Genomic DNA, 24,473 nt, shown 5'->3' on the forward strand with positions numbered 1-24,473 from the left:
TGCAATGTATGAGTGACAAGAAGAGCCACTTCGTGCTCCCTGTGTGTGCAGGGGCTGTCGGCTTTCCCAGAGCACAGGCAGCCTTTAGCTGATCATGCAATCACAGAATTCTGTTAAAAGCTGCAGCAGAGAAGGAGCAAGTTGCTTTTAAAGGCATTCCCTAAACAACTTTTAAAGGTGGAAGAGACCTGGAAAGATGCACCAAGTTCTGAAAGAATACAAGTGTCAAGCCACAAAATCACAATCAGAATTACAATTTAACTGAAAGAGACACAAAATTAATGTTTAAATGCAAAAAAAAAAGGATATGAAGGCTTGAAACTACCTCTTTCAAGAGAAAGATTACCAAAAGTAGAAAATTAAATGATTTTCTACCAGCATAACAGATACGTTCAGATAACTGGACACGATTCACCCTTCAGTCAACAGCCCAGATTGACATGTGGACACCTAACTTTCACTTTTGTTTCCATCTGAAAAAGGCAAGAATTCAGGAGCCAACGAGCTCCTGCTCCTAATACTTAATAGCTGGTCATGCTGAAGTCACTAGGGGCAGACTGACCTTTCCTCTAGGAGGAAATCGGAGCCTGCTATCAACTTTCTCAAAGCCGAAACACTGAGACACAAACAGCTACACATGCACACCACAGACCTTGCAAGCATGCTGTCACGGCAAACACGAAACATGCCTCAAAACAGTCTGCAGGATATGGTCAAGCCTATACTCTCATTTTAATTTGACTCCCTCACAAGGGCACAGCCCGGGCTTTGTTTTCCATGTTCCACTGACCCACCCATCATTCCCTGCCCACTCAAGTCCTTTGCCACCTAAAAATCATACATGACAGCTGTGTGTCTGGGAACGATCCCTTGCATGAGCTCCCACTGGCCAGGCTTTCTCCAGTGCTGTGTTTCTCAAGGCCCAGAAGTGTGGTCATAAAGATGAAATGGCTGTCACCCCACCCCCATTCAAGAAAACGAACAGAAAATACTTACAATGGTTCTTAGCCAAGAGCGTTTTATCCCTTATTCACTAGTGGTAAGTGAGTCAGATATGAGTTGGCCAAGAAAAGGGCTGCCTTACCCAGAATCTGAGTTTGAAATGAGTCATCTCACTCCAAACACCAATATATCCTCCAAAATATCTGGCAAGAATTTTCTATAAAAAGAATTTGCCTTTGCTCTTTTCCTCAATTTAACTGTGATTTTTTTTTCTAATTTTTCAATTTCCTGTGTGACTACAAGATTGCATTCACAACAAAGGCTCAGGGGCCTTGCCCTATCTTTTCCTGCTGAGCAGGGGGACAGGGCTGATAGCAATCCTTGGTCGATCTCTCCCTTTCTAGCCCCTCCGCCATCATCCATTCATGGAAGTCGGACATAGTTCAGCCGAAACACAGGATCTGGTGGTTCTAGAAGTTTTTCTTCTGCCCCTTTGTTGAAGGAAACAAACAAAAACAACTGCAACAACAACAACAACAAAAACATAACATAGAAAATAATTCACTTTGACCCATTTTTTTTTCCCAAAAGAAAAGAAAAACAATCACAATTTTGGTATAATCTGTCTAATAAATAGAAATGAAACTAGGCTTCCGTTCTGTCTTCCTGTTCATCAGGACACAGACACAAGCATTCACATTTCCTACATGCCGTCGGTGGAAGATTAAAGTCTCTGTGAAGTAAAGCTGGGTTAATTCTTATAGATTATCAGAGTCAAGCATGTAATTTACTGCAGAATAAGCAAATATGCCCATAGAGGCCACTGCTGCTAAGGTGCCGAGATTTTTATATTGCTCGGGGTTCACAACATCTTGTGTTATTGCTAATTTTTCCAAGCTCTGCAATTTCAATGGCAGAATTACTTAGAACCCACTTCACCCAGGGTGGAATGCACCTCATTTTTCTGCATTAAATGGATTCTAAAGAATAGCTTTGCTCTTTTGTATCCAACACTAACAGATGTTAGTTTCTTCAGCTTTATGGCTCTCAGATGACAGACAACTAACTGGTTTTGGCCTTGGGAATAATTGCAACACCTTTGGATTATGAACTTGGTTTAGCTTTTTAGCTCCGAACAGCGGGGGGCTAGTTCATAATATCAAAAATGTAAAATGCGTTTCCCCTTTTCTCCAGATACTGTAAGAAAAAGGCCTTTTTATTCAGTAATACACAAGAGCTTCCCACACTGTGCATCTTCTCCTAAAGTGGTTATGGCAAGAGAGAATATAGACATAAAAATGAAATCTCTTATTCAGTTTATCAACTGTTTGGATCCAAACATGATGTTAAATCCATCATATTTGGAGTGCCCAGAAAAGACAAGAAAGCCAGGATGGTTCACATTTGTGCATTCAGGGAGTGGCAGGCTCTGTGTGATTAACAGTTACTGATGGAGGGAGCTTCTCAGAAGCAACTTAAGGGTAAATGAGAAAACGACTCTGAGATTCCACCTCACACCCATCAGAATGGCTAAGATCTAAACCTCAAGTGACAGCACATGCTGGAGAGGATGTGGAGGAAGGGAACCCTCCTCCATTGCTGATGGGAATGTAAACTTGTACAACCACTTTGGAAATCAATCTGGTACTTTCTCAGAAAACTGGGAATAGTGCTACCTCAAGATCCAGCTATACCACTCCTAGGCATATATCCAAAAGATGCTCCACCATACAACAAAGACATTTGCTCAATTATGTTCATAGTAGCTTTATTAATAAAAGCCAGAATCGAGAAACAACCTAGATGTCCCTTTACTGAAGAATGGATACAGAAATAGTGGTACATTTTTGCAATGGAATATTACTCATCAATTAAAAACAAGGAAATCATGAAATTTGCAGTCAAATGGATGGAACTAGAAATGATCAACCTGGGTGAGGTAATCCAGAATCAGAAAGACACTCATGGTATATACTCACATTGGATTATTAGCCTTATAATATAGGATAACCATACCAAAATGTACAGACCTGAAGTAGCTAAACAACAAGAAGAACTCTAGGGAGGTTGCTTAGCTCTCATTCAGAAAGGAAAACATGGTAGAGACTTGAAGCAACAAAAGAGAAAGAACAGGGCAGGAGCCTACCACAGATGTCCTCTACAAGGATCTACTCAACAGGGGATCAAAGCAGATGAAGAGACTCACAGCCAAACTTTGTGCAGAGCTCAGGGAGTCTTATGAAAGAAGGGGGATATAAAAGGACCCAGAGGGGACAGGAGCCACACAAAGAGACCAATAAAGCCAAAAAAGCTGGGCCCAGGGGGGATTACAGAGACTGATGCATCAACCAAAGACCATGCATAGAGATGACACAGACCCCCTGCCCTGATGTAGCCCATAGACAGTTCAGTCTCCATGGGGGTTCCTTAGTAAGAGGAGAAGAGAGAGTCTCTGACATGAACTCGGTTTCCTGCTCCTTGATCATTTCTCCCTGGTAGGGTGACCTAGCCAGCCCACAGATGAAGAGGATCCAGGCAGTCCTGATAGGACCTGATAGGCTAGGGTTAGACAATAGGGGAGGAAGACCTCCCCCTGTCAGTGGGTTAAGGGAGAGGGATAGAGAGAAGAGGGAGGGATAGTGGAATAGGAAGAAGATGAGGAAGGGGGCTATCTACAGCTGGGATACAAAGTGAATAAATTAAAAAAAAATTAAAAAGAGTGAGTGGGAGTACCAAAGGTTTTGCTGAGTGTTGTTTGACACATGCTCCAAGAAAGGATGTGACTTTGCCACCAGCTATGGAGAACACCAGTATGGCTTCAAACACGCAGTATAGTGGGCACCATGCACTGTAAAGAAATACTGAATGTAGCGTTGTCACCAGGATGACAGAATGTACAAATTAACAATGATTTCTTTGATAGCAAACAAGCAAGCATAGTGTCAGGCTAGCTTTACACCCCCATCTATGTATCTATGAAAACAAATTAAGAACATTCTCCTCTTATATAGAATGCAGCCAGGCTCAGTTCTCCTAATCCTTCATCAACCCACTTGTCTCCTTGACAAGCACCTTCTATCTTTGTCCATTTAGATCTCAAGGACACTCACATATGTATATAATTGCTGGACCCTGACCAGCATCACACACAGCTTCTGCCTTCCTGTGTTCCCTTTTTTACATCAGAAATTTCAAATGATGAGAGGAGAAAAGGGAACATCTGGGAAAACAGAGATAAGGAGGAGAAGAAGTTGAGCCCCAAGCAGCTTTGTCCACAGTGATCTGCACTAAATTACCCAACAAGGAGTGATTTTTCTCACTCTCTCTCATTCTCTCTTTCTCTGTGAACCACATGCTCCAGGTCTGATTTTTCACAGGGAGAAAGAAACAGTCATGTTCTCCACAGCCTACAGCATCTTCTCTGCCACCTGTGGCTTTGGAGAACACAGGTGCAGGAAGTAGAACACGCAGGGGAAGAAGAAGCAGGAAGAACATTCCAGAATGCCAACAAGGAGTCTGGACATCACTGACCATGCGCTGTTTCCATACCTGCCATCTTCCTGAGCAAATGGCTGTTCCACATCTACTGTCAGGGAAGCTAGTGCAGAAACGGTCTCTGTTTCCTCTTGCAGCTGAGAACGAGGCAGAGCACAGCCCCTCGAAACAGCTACCATCTTGATTGACTTCCAATATTTGCCTAGGGAAAAAAAATCCACATTTTGTAGGAATTTGAGTTAGATATAGTAATCACAATATGATTATATATTCAAGTCCTTATATTACTCAGTTGTAATTTGATGTCTGAACTTCTATGTTAAAGTCCTTTTCAGGGATCTAAGAAGGGCAAGTTGTGTCGTGCTCATATTTCCAAGCCAAAATCTCGGACTTGCTTGGAAAGCAATAAAGCAAAGTCCATGGTCTAACAAACTTGCTAACAGAATGACAGCTGTCCCTACAACTAAATAAGCAAACTCTAGGCATCATGCCCTCAAGAGGTTGGAGGTAGAAGTTCTCCTGGAGAAAAATGAATGAAGCATAGTAATGTTAAAAATCACTAGTTTCAGGATTAACTTTTTTCTTAATGAGGTTGGAATACCAAAAGAAAAAAGAAAAAAGAAGAGATGCCTGCACGAATTGAAAGGCACCTTTGCCAGAACAATCAAATTTGTTAGTCCTGGATGTTCTTTCATTCTCAACCTCAGGGTGTGTACTAGAACAATAATTCATTTAAAACGTTAATATGTGCTTTTGCTGATGTTGGAATTCATCCATGTGTCAGGGATTAATCTTTATTCTTTCTCTTCCTTCCTTCCTTTCTTCCTTCCCTCCTCCCTCCCCTCCTTCCTTTCTTTCTTTCTTTCTTTCTTTCTTTCTTTCTTTTTTTCTCTTTCTTTCTTCCTTCCTTCCTTCCTTCCTTCCTTCCTTCCCTCCTTTCTTTCTTTCTTTCTTTCTTTCTCTTTCTTTCTTTCTTTCTTTCTTTTTTTCTTTCTTTCTTTCTTTCTTTCTTTCTCTTTCTTTCTTTCTTTCTTTCTTTCTTTCTTTCTGCTTTTTGGCACAGAAGAATAGGAGGAAAGCAGGTCATTTCTTGTAGACATGCCAACTGGACACATTTCCTAGAGCAAAGGCAAAGGTTTTACAGTTAGAAAGATCCATTTTATATTATTTACTTATTTTTTGATTGTTAAGTGTTGCGTTGTCTCAAAAATTCTCCCCAGACTCTAATAAGACCAGCCAGTTTCAAAGCGTCTCTGTGGGCTTATCAATGAGGAAGGGACTTGGCATGCCAAGGGTTTTAAAACAAGAAAGTATTGCTTAAGAGGAGAAGGCAGATCCACACTGACCTGCAAAGTGATATCACAGCTCTGGGTCCGGCACTGCTTTGGGACACCCTCACAATATGTATTACTGGGATTTTGTCCTTTCTAGTTCTAGCTTTGGAGGGACAGTGTCCTCATCCACTCCTTGCACTAACAAGATGTAGGTACCCACTACCACTGTCCTTACAGTCAGAACAATTCCAACCACAATATAGGAATCTCAAAGCCTTAAAAGCTTACCAAATAACAACTCTGCCAATGAACTAAAAAAAACTCTTTTGGGTATTAATGCTGCAGCAGATTTTCCTGACTTCAAGAAAGAAATGACCCTGTTAGGGGCACTGTTAGTTGATAATATCTTTTCTGTATGCTAAAGGCCTCAGAGGTTTCAGAGAGGAAGAGAAATAGCATAATACTTATGGTGATGGCAACAAAGAGGGAAAAGTTGCTAGGGGCAAAAATGATATGTCAGAAAATTATTTGAAAAACAAGAAGAAGCCAAGTGAACTACAATGGAAGAAGGCAGAATGCTGAGGGCCCTTGGCAGAGGAAATAAGATGTTGGCTGTTCTGACAGCTCTGTGGTTTATTGAGGGTCATCAATTGCTAGGTACAAGTATGACATAAGCTCAATCTGGAGTGTAATGAGTGAGACAGTTTGGTAGGCAGGGGCTAGTGAACACTGTCTTGAATCTGAGATAGAGAACTGAGTCTTCTTTTTAAAAGATTGCTCTGGAGAGACCTTGAAGGATAGATTAACTGTAATACTAGTCAAAACAGGAAAGCCAAGTTTACATCTTGCCAAAATAGATGTGGAAGGCATGGTTAAAGTCAAATGAAGCTTTGTAATATGATTGAGGAGATACTGACAGGGGCCTAAGAGGACATGCTCCATGTCGGGGCTTATTCATCATCATCCATCTCTCAGCTTTGAAAATTATCCCTGATTGACAGTTCCATTCTAAGTCTTAAAAGGCTCTAAACCACGGTGTCATTATTATCTCACTCAAGTCAGAAATAACATATTCCACCAACAACTAGATATATCTGTCTTGAGCCTCAGGAGATATCATTATTAAGCATTATTTTAGTACATGATAACTATAAAGCTAGTGCTCCACACACTTGTAGGCAGTTGCCCTACAACTGTAGGACACTGACATATCCACAGTATCTAGGACTTGGCTTTCCTTGACAAGTATTTTACATATTTTTCAAGAAGAGAGTTCTTGATTTTAAAAGCAACAGACATATTTACAACTACCAGATGATGAGGAAAGACAACATGAATTATTGATAGCAACCTTTAAGGAGAATTGCTAACAGTGATTGTCTCTTAAGTGTCACTGAATGCTTATAAGTAGCATGAAGCTTTTTTGAGATATAATTTAACATGTATAAAATATATTGCAAAGTTCAGATTAAAGTTTGACTTTTATCCAATATAAGAGTTACTTACTCAGAAATAACCCAAAACTTTAAGTTCAATCTAGGCAAAGTCTAACAAAACAAAGGAAACAGTCAACATTAGTAATACAATGATAGGCCACTACCTGTATTCATAAAAGAGAAAAGTTTAAATGGAGGCACTACAACGCCAGACAATGAGATACATAGCCAGCTCAAGCCCTGTAAATTATGGGTTATGTTTTCACACAATCTGTAGGTTTTTTTTCTCTTCAGAAACAGATGTGCAAAAAGAAAAAAAATCATATCTAATGGCTTGGGAGTAATAACATCATTAGAGAAATGAACCAAAGTTTTGGAGTTCTCATGGTCTGACATTCATAATGCAAAATATTAGGAACCTGTCGCTATAAGGGTGCTACCTCCAATGGCAATAAAACTGGAAGAAGAGGGGTGTTTTCCATTAAAACTGGAAGAACACCATCTCTCCTCAGTCATATCCTTTATCCTATTCGTTTTATCCCACCATGTAAATCTTGCCACTTTTCAGCACTTAAAAAAAAAAAAAACTATTTAGCCTTCACCATTCTGAGATTTTGTTTTATCTGGCAAGGGGCAAGTGAAAAATGAATCTATAATAAAAGCAGAAAGTAGATAGTGGAATGCAGCCAGACCAGAGCAGGAGGTGTGAAGTGTAGACAGTTTTTCTGGGTCAGAGAGAATGCCAGGAGGGTGTCTTGCAGAGATTGTCTGACTGGAGGAAGAACCAGATTATTCTTGGTATTGGCCAATTGGAATAAACAAGTAGCCTTTGACTTAAGGAGATTTGTGATGGAAATAGTCCACTGACCTTAAATCTTCTCCTATCAGAGCCTATTGTTGGTTTGAAACTTCTTGATGTGCCAAACGTGTTCCTTTAAACCTTGGAGCTACTTAAACATAGAATTGTGGATTTCTCTTTCTTGCCATTTGAATGATATTCTTTCACCTTTACACACCATGTCCACCTAGGTAGAAAGCCGGTTACTTACTGCAGTTATAACAACACTTAGCATTGATGATAGGCTCAGACCTGTAATTCTTTGTAGCTTCTTCTTTTTATTTGCAAGTTCTTTGTAACTTCTTAATGCTTGTTAAAAAAATATGATTATTATAGCTAAATGGGGAATTTCATGAGGATCCAGAATATTGCATAGGTGTAAAAAATGAAGATACTCTTAAAATTTGACATATAAATTAAGTGACCAGTTAATGTTTCCATAGAAATTGGTACAACTTTGCCACTAGTGAACCAATTTTTTGAAGCTAAAAGGTCTGAAATAAAATCCTATTTCATTGTGGTATTTCTACACAATGGAATACTACTCAGCAATCAAAAAGGAGGAAATCATGAAATTTGCAGGCAAATGGTGGGATCTAGAAAAGATCATTCTGAGTGAAATATCCCAGAAGGAGAAAGACAAACATGGTATATACTCACTTATATAAACCTATAAGATATGATAAACATAATGAAATCTATACACCTAAAAAAGATAATCAAGAGAGCAGACATGGGGTAATATGATCAATCCTAGTTTAGAAAGACAGATGGGATGTGCATTGAACATATGACAGGAGTCTACTGAGCGGATCTGAAAGACTCTAACTAGCAGTGTTTTCAAAGCAAAGACTCATGACCAAACCTTGGGCAGAGTACAGGGAATCATAAGAAAGAAGGGGAGTTAGTCTGATACAGAAAGGATAGGAGCTCCACAAGGACCAAATATATCTGGGCACAGGGTCTTTTCTGAGACTGACATTCAACCAAGGACCATGTATGGATATAACCTAGAACCTCTGCTCAGATGTAGCCTGTGGTAGCTCAGTAACCAATTGGTTTCCCAAAGTGAGGGGAACAGGGACTATTTCTAACAGGAACTCAATGACTGGCTCTTTGGCCTCCCCACCCCCCAAGGGAGGAGCAGTCCTGTTAGGCCACAGAGGAGGGCTTTGCAGCCAGTCCTGAAGATACCTGATAAAACAGGATCAGATGAATGGGGAGGAGGTCCCCCCTATCAGTGGACTTGGAAAGGGGCACGGTGGAGATGAGGGAGGGAGGAAGGGACTGGGAGAGAATGAGGGATCGGGACACGGCTGGGATACAGAGTTAATAAAATGTAACTGATAAGAAAAAAATAAAATTCAAAAAAAATCCTATTTCATAGGTCTAAATATTTATTATTATTATTACTTTACCTGTAAGGCCTATATAGTAGTGCTAGTCAAATTTTGACAACTAAAATTCATTTTAAGAAACAAAACTTATGAAAATTTTAAAAAATTATGAAAATTATATAATGTAATGTAACCAATTACTTTACATTGATAATCTGCATATTAACAAATAACATAAGCCAAATGTGGTGCTTCAACTGAGAAATGGCTTCATAGGCTTGCGCATTGGAGTGCTTGATTCTCAGCTGTTTGGGAAGGTTTTGAAACCCTTAGAGAATGGAGCCTTGATGGAGGAAATAAGTCTCACTGAGATTGGCTTTGAGAGGTTTTAAAGTCTCACGTACATCCTGTTCTCCCTCCCTCTCCTCTCTCCACACCCCCATGAACTCCCCCTGCTTCCTGTGTGTATGCAAATGTGATTATCCAGCTTCCTGCCCTTGTGAACAGGCTGTTATCACAGACTCTTTCTAGAACAGACAATGAGAGGGAGATTTCTTACTTTAGGGGAAGGCATACTAACAGGGAAAGATAAAGGCTAAAATGTAGTGTCAGATTTGAGTCAGAGGTATCACAGGGAAATATATCCTACAAATATATATGAGAAAGTGTGGAAGCATTGATACTCCAGTAGCATGAGCTCAGGATTTCCACATTTAGTTTATCTTTAAGAAAAGATGCAGAGTTCCTTGGACATGGAAGCAAATCTAGGAGTCACTGAGGCAGGGCTACAGTGACTCTCTCTGTCAACTTAAAACTGCCCTCAGATTTCTCCCAATGTTATTCTGAGAGTATTTCTAGATGAGATTAACATTAGGCTGAGTAAACAAAAAATAAATAAAAAATAAATAATAAATAGCTTTCTCTAATATGGGTATCTTCCATAGAACACAAGGCTAACCAGGGAAATTCTGCTTGTCTCTGTGTGGGGACATCAATGTCCCACATATGTCTTAGGACTTTCACTGGAACATACACCTCTGAGCCTTCTAGTTCTCTCGCCTGCAGACTCTGCCTGAAACTTTTGCCAATTCTTCCTAATCTTCATTTTGTCAGTGGCATATCTCAGGGCTCCTTTGTCTCCATAACTGGTAAGTCAATTCTGAGAAACAGGCTTTGCTTTATATAACTCTGCCATTGCTGGTTTTTTTTTCCCTCTCGAGAATTTAGACCAATATAAGCAGGAATACTAAACTAACATGCTGCCACACTAGTTCTGAGTACTTTGCAGTGCCAGGATGTAGGATGGTATCCCAAAGCAGATGGACAAAAAGATCATGGGAACAATTCTGAAGGAGTACTGTTCTAAATAGCCAGAGATGGACTGATTTGAGTTGGATTAATTTTTAAATAATTTTTAAATAGGATAGTATAATTGCTACTGGAGACTAGATGTGGTGGCATCCATGCTGAGGTAGTTCTAGCCTGGGATGTAGGACTAAGATAACAGAGATAACTAGGCGTGGAACATTGGGAACCTTGGAAAAGAATGAGTTTTCCAGGACTTGTTTTTAATGATGGGAGTTATTACATAGTGCTTGATTATTGATGAAAAGAATGGCTGTAGGAACACAGATTGGTGGCCTCTACTAATTCTAAGGAAGGTTTGTTTGTTGCTGGCATTAGAGGGATGGGAGGAGAGGTCAGGTGAAGGAGAATGAGTTTGGAAAGGTTCTTTGAAAGGCAGAGAAGGCTTTCCTGAGCCACAGTGGAGAGGTAAGGGGTCCATTTGAGTTTCATTATCATACCTACACAATATACCTGTCCACTCTGCTTTGTGTCCATCTCTTGGAGATCTGTTTGTTTAGGTCTAGTGTTTCAGATAGTTATTTGTAGAATTTTATCCAGAGTTTATATGTTATTAGATTGTTAAGAACGGTGGGCGGAACTATGGCAATATAGCCTGGAAAGTAGAGAGTCAAATTTCATTACAAGTATGCACAGAGTTCAGTGAAGAAGAGAATGGAAGTGAGTGATGACAAACAAGGACTTAAAAAGTAGGAAGCAACCCAGAGTCCTAGATGTGTGGGTCAAGCGTGGCCTAATAAGAGTTGTGTCCATCTTTGGCAGAGACTGGCTTGCCAATGCAGTTTTATGACTCAGTTTTAATCCTTCCCTCACATCTGCTAATACAATAATAGACGGTCATTTATTGTCCAGGCTCCTCTTATTTCCTTTCTCATTCTTTATTCCTGTGTTTGTCTTCTGGAAAAAAAAAAAGGAGGTGGGGTGGGAAAGAGACAGATTATTATTTCGGTAAAGTTTTATAGAGGACTAAAGGTGAATGGTCATCCTTTGCTATTAGTATCATATCCTTAATATTTAACCCTAAAAATAATGCTGAGTCATCTCATTTCTTCCTACTCTTCCTAGTGATATGTATCTTTATATTTTGGATTTTATTAATTTCTCTATATAGGTTAGCTCATTGGTTAGTTAGTTAAATTTCTTATTTTGTTGGCCCCAATGTTCCTATGCACTGATGATTTAAGTTGGCGATACTTACCTCCAGAAAGGCAGAGTTAAATAATGAAAAACTTCTCTAATACTCATCAAACTCCTATCCCAGAGCCTGCCTGGTCCTCAGCACCTGTGCATATGCCAGGTCCTACCATGTGCTCTTGTATCTTACTCTTCCTGCTAGTGTCACTGCCCACTGCTCCTTCCTACATTTCAACTTTCTTCTCCCCTTTCTCTAAGTGAACTCAGTAACATATTAATTTTTTTTCCATACATTAAATCTCCTTGATTTTCTTTAGGTAGGGCCTGTTACATTTTCTGTCCATTACACCTGAAACAGGAAGCTTTTGGAGTTCTGATTTTACTTAGGAATCAGGGTGGAGACAAATAGGTCAGTCACAGAGATACTCAGACAGAATAAAAATGGACTTTAACATCACGGTCTGCAGAGCTGTAAAATCTTAGTTTTCCTGTTTCCTATTGAAACGACCTTCCACAATATACCAGGCCTTGTGAGGTCTCTAGTACAAACTACAGATAGTTTGCATTGCAGAGGTTTGTGGGACCAGACACAATATACAAAAATACATAACAAATACTCTTCCCCCAAACCTGACCTTCTAGAGTGTCTCTTCTCAGCTAATGGGGTCCTAGAGGTGTGAGACCCTAGGCAACAGCTTAGGATGCTCTCTTTCCCAGAGCACTCCTGATATTAAAGAGATTGCAGTCCTAGACACGTGCATGATTTTATTTGTTCTTTTGGTTTAATTCATTTTGACTTGGTAGAATATGAATGAAAGTTTTTGTAACTGCTGATACAGTTAGGAAAAAAATTACCAAACCAGTTTAAAATCCCTAAGCAGATGGAAGATTTTTGTTTGTTTGTTTTTATTTACATGCATTTTAGTAACAGGGCTCCTCTACAACACAGACAAAGTTTCAGTGTTTCAGGAGAATGGCTAATTAGACATTCAGAGTCAACTTTGAAAGAGTCATGTGTATACATTTGACCTGGCTGTGATACAAGTGAGGGTTGGTGGGGTTAAGAGTGGGAGAATGCCTGACACTGCTTTTCTTCAGTGAAGGTCTGCCTGGCCCACGACTCTAACATCAAGGCCTCTGTCTACAGCCAAAAGCTCTATGACAAATCGCAGCTTGCACCTGACAACAGTCAGGGGTTTAAACTCAACAGGGCAGACACTTGAAATTCTGCCAATCCTTGCATTTTTTTCTGATTAGATTTGCTTTACAAGTTTGCAAGGGGCTCCAGGGTGGGTGCAGAGCTCTGTGGCTCCATGGAATTTGGCACTGGGCTTCCAGACCTGACTATGGTTCAACCTCAATTAGTCTGGACAACTAAAATTCCACTTTCTAAGGCAAATTGATTTTTTTTTCCACTAAGTATGTCACCTTTGAAACAGATGGGAAAATGGGGGAGAAGTACAGAGAAACTGCAGCAGGAGTGGGTTTGCTTTTAAGCCAACAGAACACAGTGGCTAGGCAGGAAGCCTCTGAGCAGATCTGCTGGCTTCATGATCTTGCTTCTCCTTACTCATTAGCTGTGTGGGCCAAGGGAACGAAGGGAACCAATGCCCGTCGATTTCCTTAAAGTGGCAATGAGAATAAACTCATCTTATCGAGTTGTTGGGAAAAGTTAAAATTGTTGGATGATATTAGTGAGTCTGGGCAGACAACGAGCACGTAACTTTTGCTAACAGCTTACAGCAATTATCTTGTATAAATACTTCCATTCAACAGCCCTCCATATCTTCACCATGCAGCATTGATGCTTAGAAGAAAGCTGACATTTCTCCAACATTCAAGACTCAGCAAAACTTGTTTTTCTAAAGCTTAGTTTCTTCTTTCCTTTCGAACCCCATTTCCTTCACTGCTTTCAATTTCAAGAGGTAAATATTGATACCTTCTCTGTTTTCAGAATCAGAAAACCTAAAAATTATTTATGTTCTCCATGCCAACTAATGATCTTATGCTAACTCTATTTTAGAATTAAACCACTCAATAAGCCTTACATATCTCCTGACCCTGGGATAGGCACAATAATCTCTGAAGATTTATTTTTATTTTTTTAAATATGAACAGGTTTGTGGGTATGTCTGCATGTGGGTATGTGCAGGGAGTACAGATGCCCAAGGAGCCCAAGCATGGAATCCCCTGGAGCTGAAGTTACACAGGGTTGTGAGCTGCCTGACATGGGTCCTGAAAACTAAACCCAGGGCATCTGGAAGAGCAGCAAGAGTTCTTAACCACTGAGCCATCTGTCTAGTTTCCACAAGGATCTTTCAAATGGAAGCCTGATGATGCTTCCTTCTTGCTTGAAACCAAACTTTACATTCTTGGAAGTAAAAAAGCCCCTTTTCAACACTGGACCCTCTCATTCTTCTCCCCTGGATCTCAGCAGGATGGAAGTGGAGGAAAGAGAAAAAGAAAGAGCAGAAAAAGGGAAGAAAATAAAAAGGAAATAATATAGGAGAATAACTCAGAGGAAATTTTGAGTTTGGATAAGCAGGTGAGTATGTGGTCAAGTTGCTAATCAAATACAGGATGATCTACCAAGTATGTGTTGAAATGTGGGGAAAATGGCTGTGTCCATGGTCCCATGAGATAAAATATTAGGTAATTTCTTTCACATCTAGAGATATAAGAAAATTCCTATTAAATGAGAAACAATCAGAATTTCTTCCTGGATGTCTGATATGAATGCCTCTTCCCCAGGGATAAAGGCAGTACAGTATTTCAGAGATGGGAAAGAGTACCTGAAATGGCAATGCAGATGAGTGAAGACAGTGGTTGTTACCTTTACAGCAAGTCTTATCTTACTTTCTTTTTTTTATTTATTTTTTATTTTTTTTATCAGTTACATTTTATTAACTCTGTATCCCAGCCGTGTCCCGATCCTTCATTCCCTCCCAGTCCCTCCCTCCCTCCCTCATCTCCACCGTGCCCCTTTCCAAGTCCACTTATCTTACTTTCAATAGCCATCTTCATTTAGTACCCTCTAGATCTTTATTGAACTAAAAGACATCAATGGCTCATACTCTAACTATACATTCTCATACAAGATCATTGATGTTTCTTATTTTGTCAACTAGTTTACTCCTATTGAAAGTAAGTGTAAATAAAACACCAAAAATTAGCATTCTTTTGTCTTTGTTTATTTATTAGTATTAGTGTTTTCTTCTAAGGAGTTTTGATCACTAGAGGTTGACTCAGAATGAGAAGAAAAACATAAAAAAGAGTACCTGGAATAACCATAATAAGAGCAAGAAGAGGTGGGAGACAATCACTCAAAAACATGTGTACCAGACAGAAAGCAGAAGCAGTTCTGAAGAGGAGCAGGTACCAGACAAGCTTGCCTTTTTGCAGAAAAGTATATTTTCTTTCTTTTCCCCCCCCCAAACACAGAGGAATGTATGGGAGTCTTGCTCACCACACTCTGCTCAATTGGCATAAAGTTGGGTACACTTGAAGAACTTTGATGTCCCCAAGTAATACTCCACAGCATGTTTTTAAAATCTGGATGAACAATAGTGATGTCTTATTTACTTTTCTGTTGTTGTGCTAAGAGATGATGACTGAGTCAAACTATAGAAGAAAGAATTTATTTGGGACTTACGGTTTTAAAGGATGAGTCAGTGACCACCGTGGCAAGGAGCATGGCAGTGCACAGGCAGGCAGAGCACTGGAGCAGTCGCCGAGAGTGCCCAGAGTGGAGAGTGGAATGGCATGGAGTTTTGGAAACTTGTAACCTGCCCCCAGCGACACACCTCTTCCAGCAAGGTCACACCCCCCAAATCCTTCCTAAACATTTCCACTGACTGAACACCAAACTTTCAAATACATGAACCTGTGGGGGCCATTCTCATTCAGACCAAAGCAGCAAGCAGCAATGGAAGTTCATGTTCTAGGTGATATATTTGTCATAAACATATGCCAAAATTGCACAGACTTACCCTTCTTCATTTTGATTTACATTATTTTTTTCAGCCTTCATTGGCAAAATAAGGAATTCTAATAAAATTCCCATTGTCCAATTAAAAAAAATTCTTATACAGAAGAAAAGCTAAAACTGAGGTTTCAAGATAAAAGTTAAATTTCCACATTTCTTGTACAATATACTTTGTAGTCCCTCCAGACCCCCAATTTAGAAAGCACCGTGGTGATGTTTGCTCCCATGTTCCTCTTGAAACCTGAGGAAGTGGTTTGCTCTATAGTCCTATGGCTGGTGAATAGAAGAGAGGATTACAGAGGGATTCAGATCATTTTAAAATTCACCACTTTGTGTTTTTCAGCTTGTCAGCTCCAAACCACTAGATGCTTGCAGCAATGAAAAATAATCTCCAAATCCTTGCGCACACATATATTTTCTTGATCCTAAAGTCAAAAGATACTATGATTATCACATAGGAGGTCTACAGAGTTGGTTGTCACTTACAGAGGGTATTTTCACTAAAAAAAATAAATAAATAAAATAAATGAAGGGAAACCATGTCTCTATACTTAAACTTCTCATATTTTGGGGTTTCACACATGAAAATCAGTATCATTTGTTATATGTTTTTAGAGCTTGGAATTATACTCTTTCAAGCTGAATAAATTTAATTTTATGGAAAATTCAGCTCATGTTTCTTCCACCCTGGTCTCAGTGAAGCTGTTGCCTTGGCCAGCATTGCTTTATGAAGAATGGCATTAGGAGACCCTGCCTCCTACTGGGCTGTGAAAGCATGGAGGATTTCAGAGTCACATGGATGCTATAAGCTGTAAGCATGGGTTTTAGGAAAGAACACACAGGCACACACTCACACACATACACATGAGTGCCCTTTATCTTGTCCTGGGCTGTCTCTGGCACGGCTTGTTGGTGATCACTGCTGTGCAGTCTAAGGTCCAGACTCGGGTCTCAAAACCCTGTCTTCCAAGATTATCTGTAGAAATGGCAGCACACAAAAGTAGTTTGTGTCTTCATAGCAACGCTGACTCAACCTTATAGGTTGATTTTGAAGTGGGAAAAAGTAGGTAGGTTAGTGGATGTTTTGTTCGCTCTTCTAAATTCCTCTGACTGTTGACAGGTGTAATTATACTGAGCTACCCTAAGAAAAATCAACTTGGGGGCTGGGGAGATGGCTCAGCAGTTAAGAGCACTGGCTATCCTTCCAGAAGTCCTGAGTTCAATTCCCAGCAACCACATGGTGGCTCCCAACCATCATAATGAGATCTGGTGCTGTCTTCTGGCATGCAGGCAGAACACTGTATAAATAACAAATAAATAAATAAATCTTTTAAAAAATCAGTCTGGCCTAGAATGGAACAAGAAATTACTGGTTAATTGGCTGATTTATCTGACAATATTTGCAAAACACCTGTGTGTGCCCGTCATTGCACAGAGGTTTCAGCAAGTAGGAGCGAAAAAGCAAAACCCTCAGTGAAAAATTTGTGCTGTGAAAGGACATACAGCTATATGAGCATACATTTTGCGGGCTTCCTCTTTCCTCTTTTTTTCTACATAACACATTTCTTTATCCATTCTTCCACTGACAGACATTCAGATGTTGCTCCTGTCTCTTGACTGTTCTGAATAGTGTTGTGATGAACATGCAGATGCTAATATTTTTAGAACTTTTAAAAAATTATTTTTGCTACTATTCAGAAGTATGGTATATATGGTATATATATATATATATATATATATAAATTATTTTTGCTACTATCCAGAAGTATGATCATATATGGTAAGCTTACTTTCATCTTTTTTAGAGGGAAACTAAAACTTTTAAAAATATATTGTCAGCAAAACCCTATCTTGTAATACACACACACACACACACACACACATATATAGTCACCATTTCTTTGCAAAGGCAGTTGACCCTTATATACTATTCATTACCATGAGATATAAGTAGCCTGTAATGTATTGGGGGGTGTGCTCCACCTGTCAGGAGAACTGAATGCCCTTCTGCAGCCTTATACCGCTTTCCTCTTCAGCTGAATGAGCAGGCTAAGCAAGGATAGGACCACAGGGATGACCCTGCTGCAAAACACAACAAAGCATGTGGCCAGGCTGTAGGCCAATGCTAATCAAAACATCCAGCACCTGCATACCCTCAGCTGGGGGGCTCAGGTCTCAAAAAGGAATTCATAGACGGCCTGTCAGCGCCTTGTTATGTGTCTTGTGATAGAGCTCTCTAGGAACTTGCCTGAACTTTTTCACATGCTAAAGCCCACTTCCCTACATTTACATAGCCCCAGACAACAGCACAGAATCATTCAGAACCTGGGCTAGGAAGTGGTCTAAAACTTAAACACCTCTTTTAGCTAAAGGGAGGACCCTTGTGGTGCTCAGAAGTGTGTGAAGAACAGTGCACAAGAAAGACTAATTTTGTGGTCCCTTTTCTAAGGGTGAGATTCACGGCCTCAGAAGGATGCATGCTTGGATCACTTTTCTGCTAAGAGCGTCTCAAAATTCTTAACATCATTCTAACAAGAAAAGAGTCACATGCTCCTATTTTTGTTGTTGTTAGTCCAGAAGCTAGGTAGCTAGGCTTGACTATTTTCCATGCTGAACCAGAAATGAAGAGACTGGTTGGTCAAGGGTCCAGGGTAGTTAGGGTGAAAATGGGGGATATGGATCAGGGAGAAGTATAGAAAAGAATACAGCCATATTTCGTAAGGAAATTGAGCATTGGGCATTGAACTCAAAGCCCATCATTTTAATTGCCCTAGTCAGTGTGAGGCTTCGGACCCTAAAATACCCACTTCACTTTGCTGTTCCACAGACAAGCCTTGTTTTCTTCTCATTTCTTTAGTTTGACAGAGTAGCCTAAAAGACACACAAACTTAGGACCAAGGGAAATGCAGGACAGTGTCAGAGCAGAGTGCTGGATGATCGTGTCTAAGGATTTTCACTTCTCTCCATGCTAAGAAGTGCCCTCCAGAGTTGTGTTCATCTGTTCCTTTACTATTTCATCCCACCACCGTTCATTCCCCTCTAAACAACCATTCAAACTCGAGTTTGGGTGACACTTCTATTACTCTTTCCTAGCAGTTATTTTTATCATCAGAACATTGTTCTAGAAACTGGTTATATTACTTGAAGGGCTGTAGAGGGGACCTTCATTCACATTGTCTTAAGGTGTTTCTCTGTATATTCGGTTCTTACTTGCTGAACTAGCAGTGTGCTAAATGCTAACAGAGTCTGGTATTGCAATTACTTTGACCTATTACAGGCCTCCTGTTTTGTAAATCCTAAAGAAAAGGTCAAGAATTGTATCAAATGTATCTCACTGCTGATTGGTTGTTATAAGGAGAGCTTGATGGCCAAACCAATATCTAGGGCAGGAAGTGAGAGGCAGGACTTCCAGGCAGTCCAGGCAGGACTCCCAGAAAGGGACTCTGGGAAGAAGAAAAAGAAAAGGCAGGCTTTTTTTTTTTTTTTTTTTTTTTTTTTTTTTTGTGCCAAGAGACACTGCAGGAGTCCGACTTGATACTTGATTCAGGGATCTGCTAGGTTAACTTAGATGAGCTCATTGAAAGTCTGCCTAGTTAAGACCTAGGCTTTAAAATCTTAAGAGATGTCAGTGTCTTTATTTTCATGGTCAGTGGCTCACCAAGGTCTTACAACAAATGGCACAGGACAAAATGTGGGCCCCTTGCTCAAAACTTCCTAAGAATCTTAAGGCAGCAAGAACATGAATAGTGACCCATGGACTATCCTACACACAGGGTTTGCAGGACCACAGGCCAAAGGGCCATGAAGCCCAATCCTCCCTGGCCAGTATATGAAATATGCGGTTTATTTAAGCAGTTACTACTATGTAGGTTCCCTGGCTTGGCACAAAACTAAGAACAGCACCTGTAGAGTTAAGGATAAGTCCGTTTTCCTGTAGTTGCATGTTATTTGGTGGTAAGAACTCATGAATAATACCAGGTTGAGTAGGTGAGAGCTCCTGGTTTCCAGACAGACCAGGAAGCTCTTCACTAGGAGCTGATACAAACATTGGTGCATTAAGGCACTGAAGAATGTGATTCCAGTGTCACCTGCTCAGATCTTCCTACTCTCTAGCTAAGCTTCCACATCCCTTGAGCCTCCTGTTTACTGAAGAAGAGGCTGCTTCTTTGACATGGCCTCAATGCCTCCCATGGGCACTGAGTTGGAATTAGACATTTTATTCTCCTTCACCAACTGGGCAGTAAAATCCTTGAATCAGAAACTCCTCTACCTTCTCTTCTCCTCTTTGTCTACCTATTCCTCCTCTCCCTTCTGCTTTTACCTAACCTTTGTACCTTGAAAAACTGGTAAGCAAATAACATCCTTAAATGCTGAAGATACACAGGAAGAATTTTCTGTGACCACTCTGTGTATATAATGGCAATGTTTTCATTCTTTTGAATGAAAACAACACACAGGAAGACTGAACTCTCTCTATCCTGCCAATGCCCCGCCCAGGAACAGTGGATCAGATCTGGATGAACAGGAGAGGGCTGTCAGGGGATCATCCAGAGTCCTTCTGAGTAATTTGGACTGGCACTCACAGGACCCTCCTGATCCACCAGGAAAACAAGAGTCCCAGTCCTGGGCAGGTTTCCTGCTAGAGCACCTCAGCTTGTCTCTGGGGGCAGTCAGCTCCTGCATCCCAGCATTATCCAAGGAAAGTTGCTCTGTAGCATTTAAATATTCACTTTTCTGTTCTCTGAAAAATCTTTGATCTTCATCACTTATTCCGTAGTCACATGTAGTGAGTAAGCATTCAGTGGAGACCTGTAGCCCACATTCCAGGCACTTGTGAGATGTGAATGGAGGCTTATTTTGAGTTTGTGTATGACATAATTGGTATCAAAATAATGGTCATCTAACCCACTCACACCTCACACCATCATCTCCTAGATGCCGCTAAGCAGGAGAAGACAGGGCCTCTGAGGTGTGGCAGAGCTTTTTCAGTGGTGTGGAAATCATGCTTCTACAGACAATCAGCAAAGCTAAGGGTTTTCTTAATCATCCTTAGAACCCACTTTTGCCACTGTGTGTTTCTCTTTGTGCTACCCTTCAGGGGTATGTTGACATCTGTGAAGGTAATTGCCTAATAAAAAGCCCCTCTTGACTTTGTCATGATGATGCCTTCTTATTAATTTTTCTTCCTTGCTTAAGTTAAAGCCAGGACATAGTTGCCAAACACCAATATATTTAGGAAATAACTTGTTCATAGTTAAAATTGTACTACATTGTCACAATTCCTAAATTTATTTCATTGTTCTAGGGCAGTGGTTTGTGGTTAAAATAATTTTAGGTACACAGAAAGCATGAGAAAAATAAGATTCTATGTCTAGATTCTGAGTTACTGCATTAGATAAGACTATCACATTAAGCAAGACATTTCAATAAAAAACATATGTGCAAATTAAAACACGTTTCTTTGTGCTTTAATTCCCAATGTAATTTCCATGAATTTGACCTAGCTAAAGATGAAGAAGAAACTGAAGACATACTTTGGATTTCAATGACCTTCTGTAAGGAAGCGGCAGCATTCGTATTCGGCGTCTGGTGTAGAGCATCTTCCTCGAGAGGGCCCAGCTGCAAGTGCAGGAGAGAACAGGACAGAACGTGAGGACTTTACAGTGAGTAACACAGAGCAACACAAGTGAAGACCTCATCCCCAGAGGCCTGCTCCAAGAACTGCTTAACCTTTTGCTGAAATCAGGTTCCCAGGTGCGGTCAGTTATATTTTATGCTTTGTGTCCATATAATCAAACTCCAAGGAGCTTTTCTATTGGTATCAAGATTAATGTATGGACACGCTGAAGCAGGTGTACATCTGTGTATTAGTCACTTGAAATCTGAGGTATTTGTGTAATTTTCGGTTTGCAATTCACAAACCGAATTCCATCACGAGGCTATCTGCAGCTGAGGCCATCGAACAAACTCTCAAGGAAGTTATGTCAGACAGAGTGGGTAGTCTATTGTCTGCATTTCAGCTGTGCTTTTATATTTAATCATCTTAAACATTAAACACTTCCTGGTGGAAGGTCATGAAGCATTTGTTCTTTCAGTAAAGTAGCAGCAAAAGAATAAAACAACAACAACAAACAAACAAACAAAAAACTGTATTAAAGAAGCCAGAGGTAGAAGAAGAGCACAATTCCACTTAGCATCCAGTTTATTCAAAACTACACTCGTGTCAGCCTCAAGCATGGGACAAATTCCTTCTGCGCAAATCTATTATGGTCTTCTGGAGTTACACCATTTTTTTTAAATGGAGGAATTTGGCAAACATTGCAGGAGAGCTTCTGCTAATTTATGGAGCATCTCTATCTGAATCAAGTCTGGTGACTCGGATCCTAGGCACGTGGTGATGAGTGTACTGTGGGGTAGAATATTTACAAAGAAAATAACCGTCTAGTTTTGGGGACAAAGAGAGCAAGGAAACAATAATAGCAAGACAACAAATGCTAAGAAATTTGTTTTCCTAGAAAACTTCAAGTTAGTAAACTCAAATCAGAAGTGGGGGTGGTTAAATACAGTGGCATGTCCAGGAACTGCTGTCACTAGACATACCAAAGCATCTGGAGGAAAAAAAAAAACAAAAACCAAAAAACCAAGGGATTACAAATTTCCACAGCATATGTGAGTAAAGCTCACCCCCAGGGTCTCTTGAGTTGATTATTCTATACTTCAATCATGAGATCGAAAACAATAGCACCTTTCTTCCAGATGCCACAGGATAGCAGAGTGGCTGGGGGATATTTATACATGAGTAAATTCACTAAATATAACTTTGTAGAGTGTTTTCCTTAGCTGCCAAAGAAAGAGCTTTAAAACATCAAAAGGTCTGCGCGATGCCATTTAGTGAAAGTAAAAACACCACTGTACCTAAGTCAGTGTCTGTGAAAGGTTGTGGAATCTGAAACGCTTAAATTTGGTTAAAATCATTAAAACAACAATGCCAACAAAAAACCAGTACTGCAGATTGTATCTTTAAGAATACGCTATCCTGCTGCTGCTCTCTCATCTCAGAGGAGCGACTGAATCAGGAGCTGCAGGTTCCTTGGAAAATGCTTCCTGAAGGAGTAGACGGGTTGAGTGAGCCGCTTTGCTCACACACAAAGTTTCCTTCCATTCACTTCTTTCTCAGAACCTGGGGAGAAATTGCTTTTTTGTAGAAACAAAATGTCTTGAAACACCACTTCATATTAGAACTTACACGACAGATTGGCACATTTAGTTCTTTCAGAAACCTTCCTGTGACTTCGGATAAAAAATGCTGACAAACTGTGTTGGATAGTGGAAAAAAAAAAAACTAGAGTGGGGTCACAAATGTAAAAGCCCCAGTTCTGCAACTGGAGCACAGTGAGGTCTGTGGGCTTGTTTTTAAGTCCTGGGTAATATAGAAAGTGTATGTGGTTCAGCATGTTGAGTATGAAAATACAAACACATCTAAACCCACAATTTGGAGTCTTCATAAAGATGCCATAAAGTTGTGCCTACTTGTAAAAGCAACTCAGAGAATTAAGGAAATTAAATTGATCATTTAAGCCTCTCAAACCATTTCCCCGCATGTTTTAGGTGAATGCCATTTGAGGGTTTTAACCTTCAGCAAATTGCAGCAATTTGTTTCGTTTTGAGTGTGTACACACAGACAGGGCTGGATTGAGAGTGCTCTCACAATGTGGGCTCTTTATTTTCATCCAGTAGCTGTGCAGAGAGGGCTAGGGGCAGTAGTCTCTCCATTGGCAAGGAAGCGAGCAGCATTTACAGACTGTTTTCCTAAAATTAAAGCCTCGTATGGAGGGACCACAGAATTGAGGTGTGTTTTTTAGGGAATTTGTTGATTCAATCACTCAGAATTATGGGCACTCAAGCTGTCTGATTGAAGAATCTACTTGATAAATATTTATGAGTATTGGTCGTTATTAGTAATCTAATAACTCAGTAATGAAATAATACTAAGTAAATAATAATTTTTAATAAATTTGGAGCAAACATGAGAAAACACAGTAAAGCTTATGTTAGGTATTTAGTTTAGCCAATGAGATGTAGCAAAAATGTTGGCTATTGAAACTAGTCAGAATTACTAAAAGATAAAAAAATAAATCTAAGCAAACAGACTTCTTTTGCGTGCAAAATGTTTCAGGAAGAGAAAGCAGATCCAGATGTAAGAAGTCTTACGCACGCATCATGCTGTCTGTCAACCAATCCCATTAGATAAAGATAATTTTCACAAAGTTATTAAGATAAATTAGACAATTTGAGTGCAACTCATGGACATCCAACATTAGTGATCATCTTTGGTATGTGTGAAATATAATCGTTACCAACTCTTATACAGATTTAGGCTCAGAAATAGAGACACCTGTGTTTCTGCATCTCTTAAATAAAATCAAGGTATTATACACAATTTAGAAGTTTCTTCAGTTTCACCTGTCATATGATTTTCGAGGACTGCAGCTATTTTAAACACCAGCTACAGGCAAGTAACAGTTAAGAGAGGAAGACTCAGAGGCCATGGATATGAAAGGGGATGGGGAATGTCTGAGGAAAACATGGGAAGGGTTGAAGAGAGGAGGGAGTGAAAATGATGCAATTGTATGTATGTATATGTGTGTGTGTGTGTATATATATATA

At 39.9% G+C, this 24,473-nt stretch overlaps 1 protein-coding gene across 17 annotated transcripts in view; it reads right to left on the minus strand.

Annotated features, from left to right (window-relative positions):
- Hdac9 (histone deacetylase 9) overlaps window positions 1–24,473 on the minus strand; it is an 855,384-nt gene that overhangs the window by 21,406 nt on the left and 809,505 nt on the right. For all 17 annotated transcript variants that reach the window (XM_060367035.1, XM_060367042.1, XM_060367053.1 and 14 more), the window contains 2 exons: window positions 21,341–21,425; window positions 4,492–4,639 (listed from right to left, as the gene is read on the minus strand). In XM_060367035.1, the coding sequence (XP_060223018.1) occupies window positions 4,492–4,639; window positions 21,341–21,425 (233 nt within the window). The remainder of the gene's footprint in view (window positions 1–4,491; window positions 4,640–21,340; window positions 21,426–24,473) is intronic.

Source organism: Meriones unguiculatus, chromosome 1, assembly GCF_030254825.1.
Source record: "Meriones unguiculatus strain TT.TT164.6M chromosome 1, Bangor_MerUng_6.1, whole genome shotgun sequence".
Lineage (NCBI taxonomy): Eukaryota > Metazoa > Chordata > Mammalia > Rodentia > Muridae > Meriones > Meriones unguiculatus.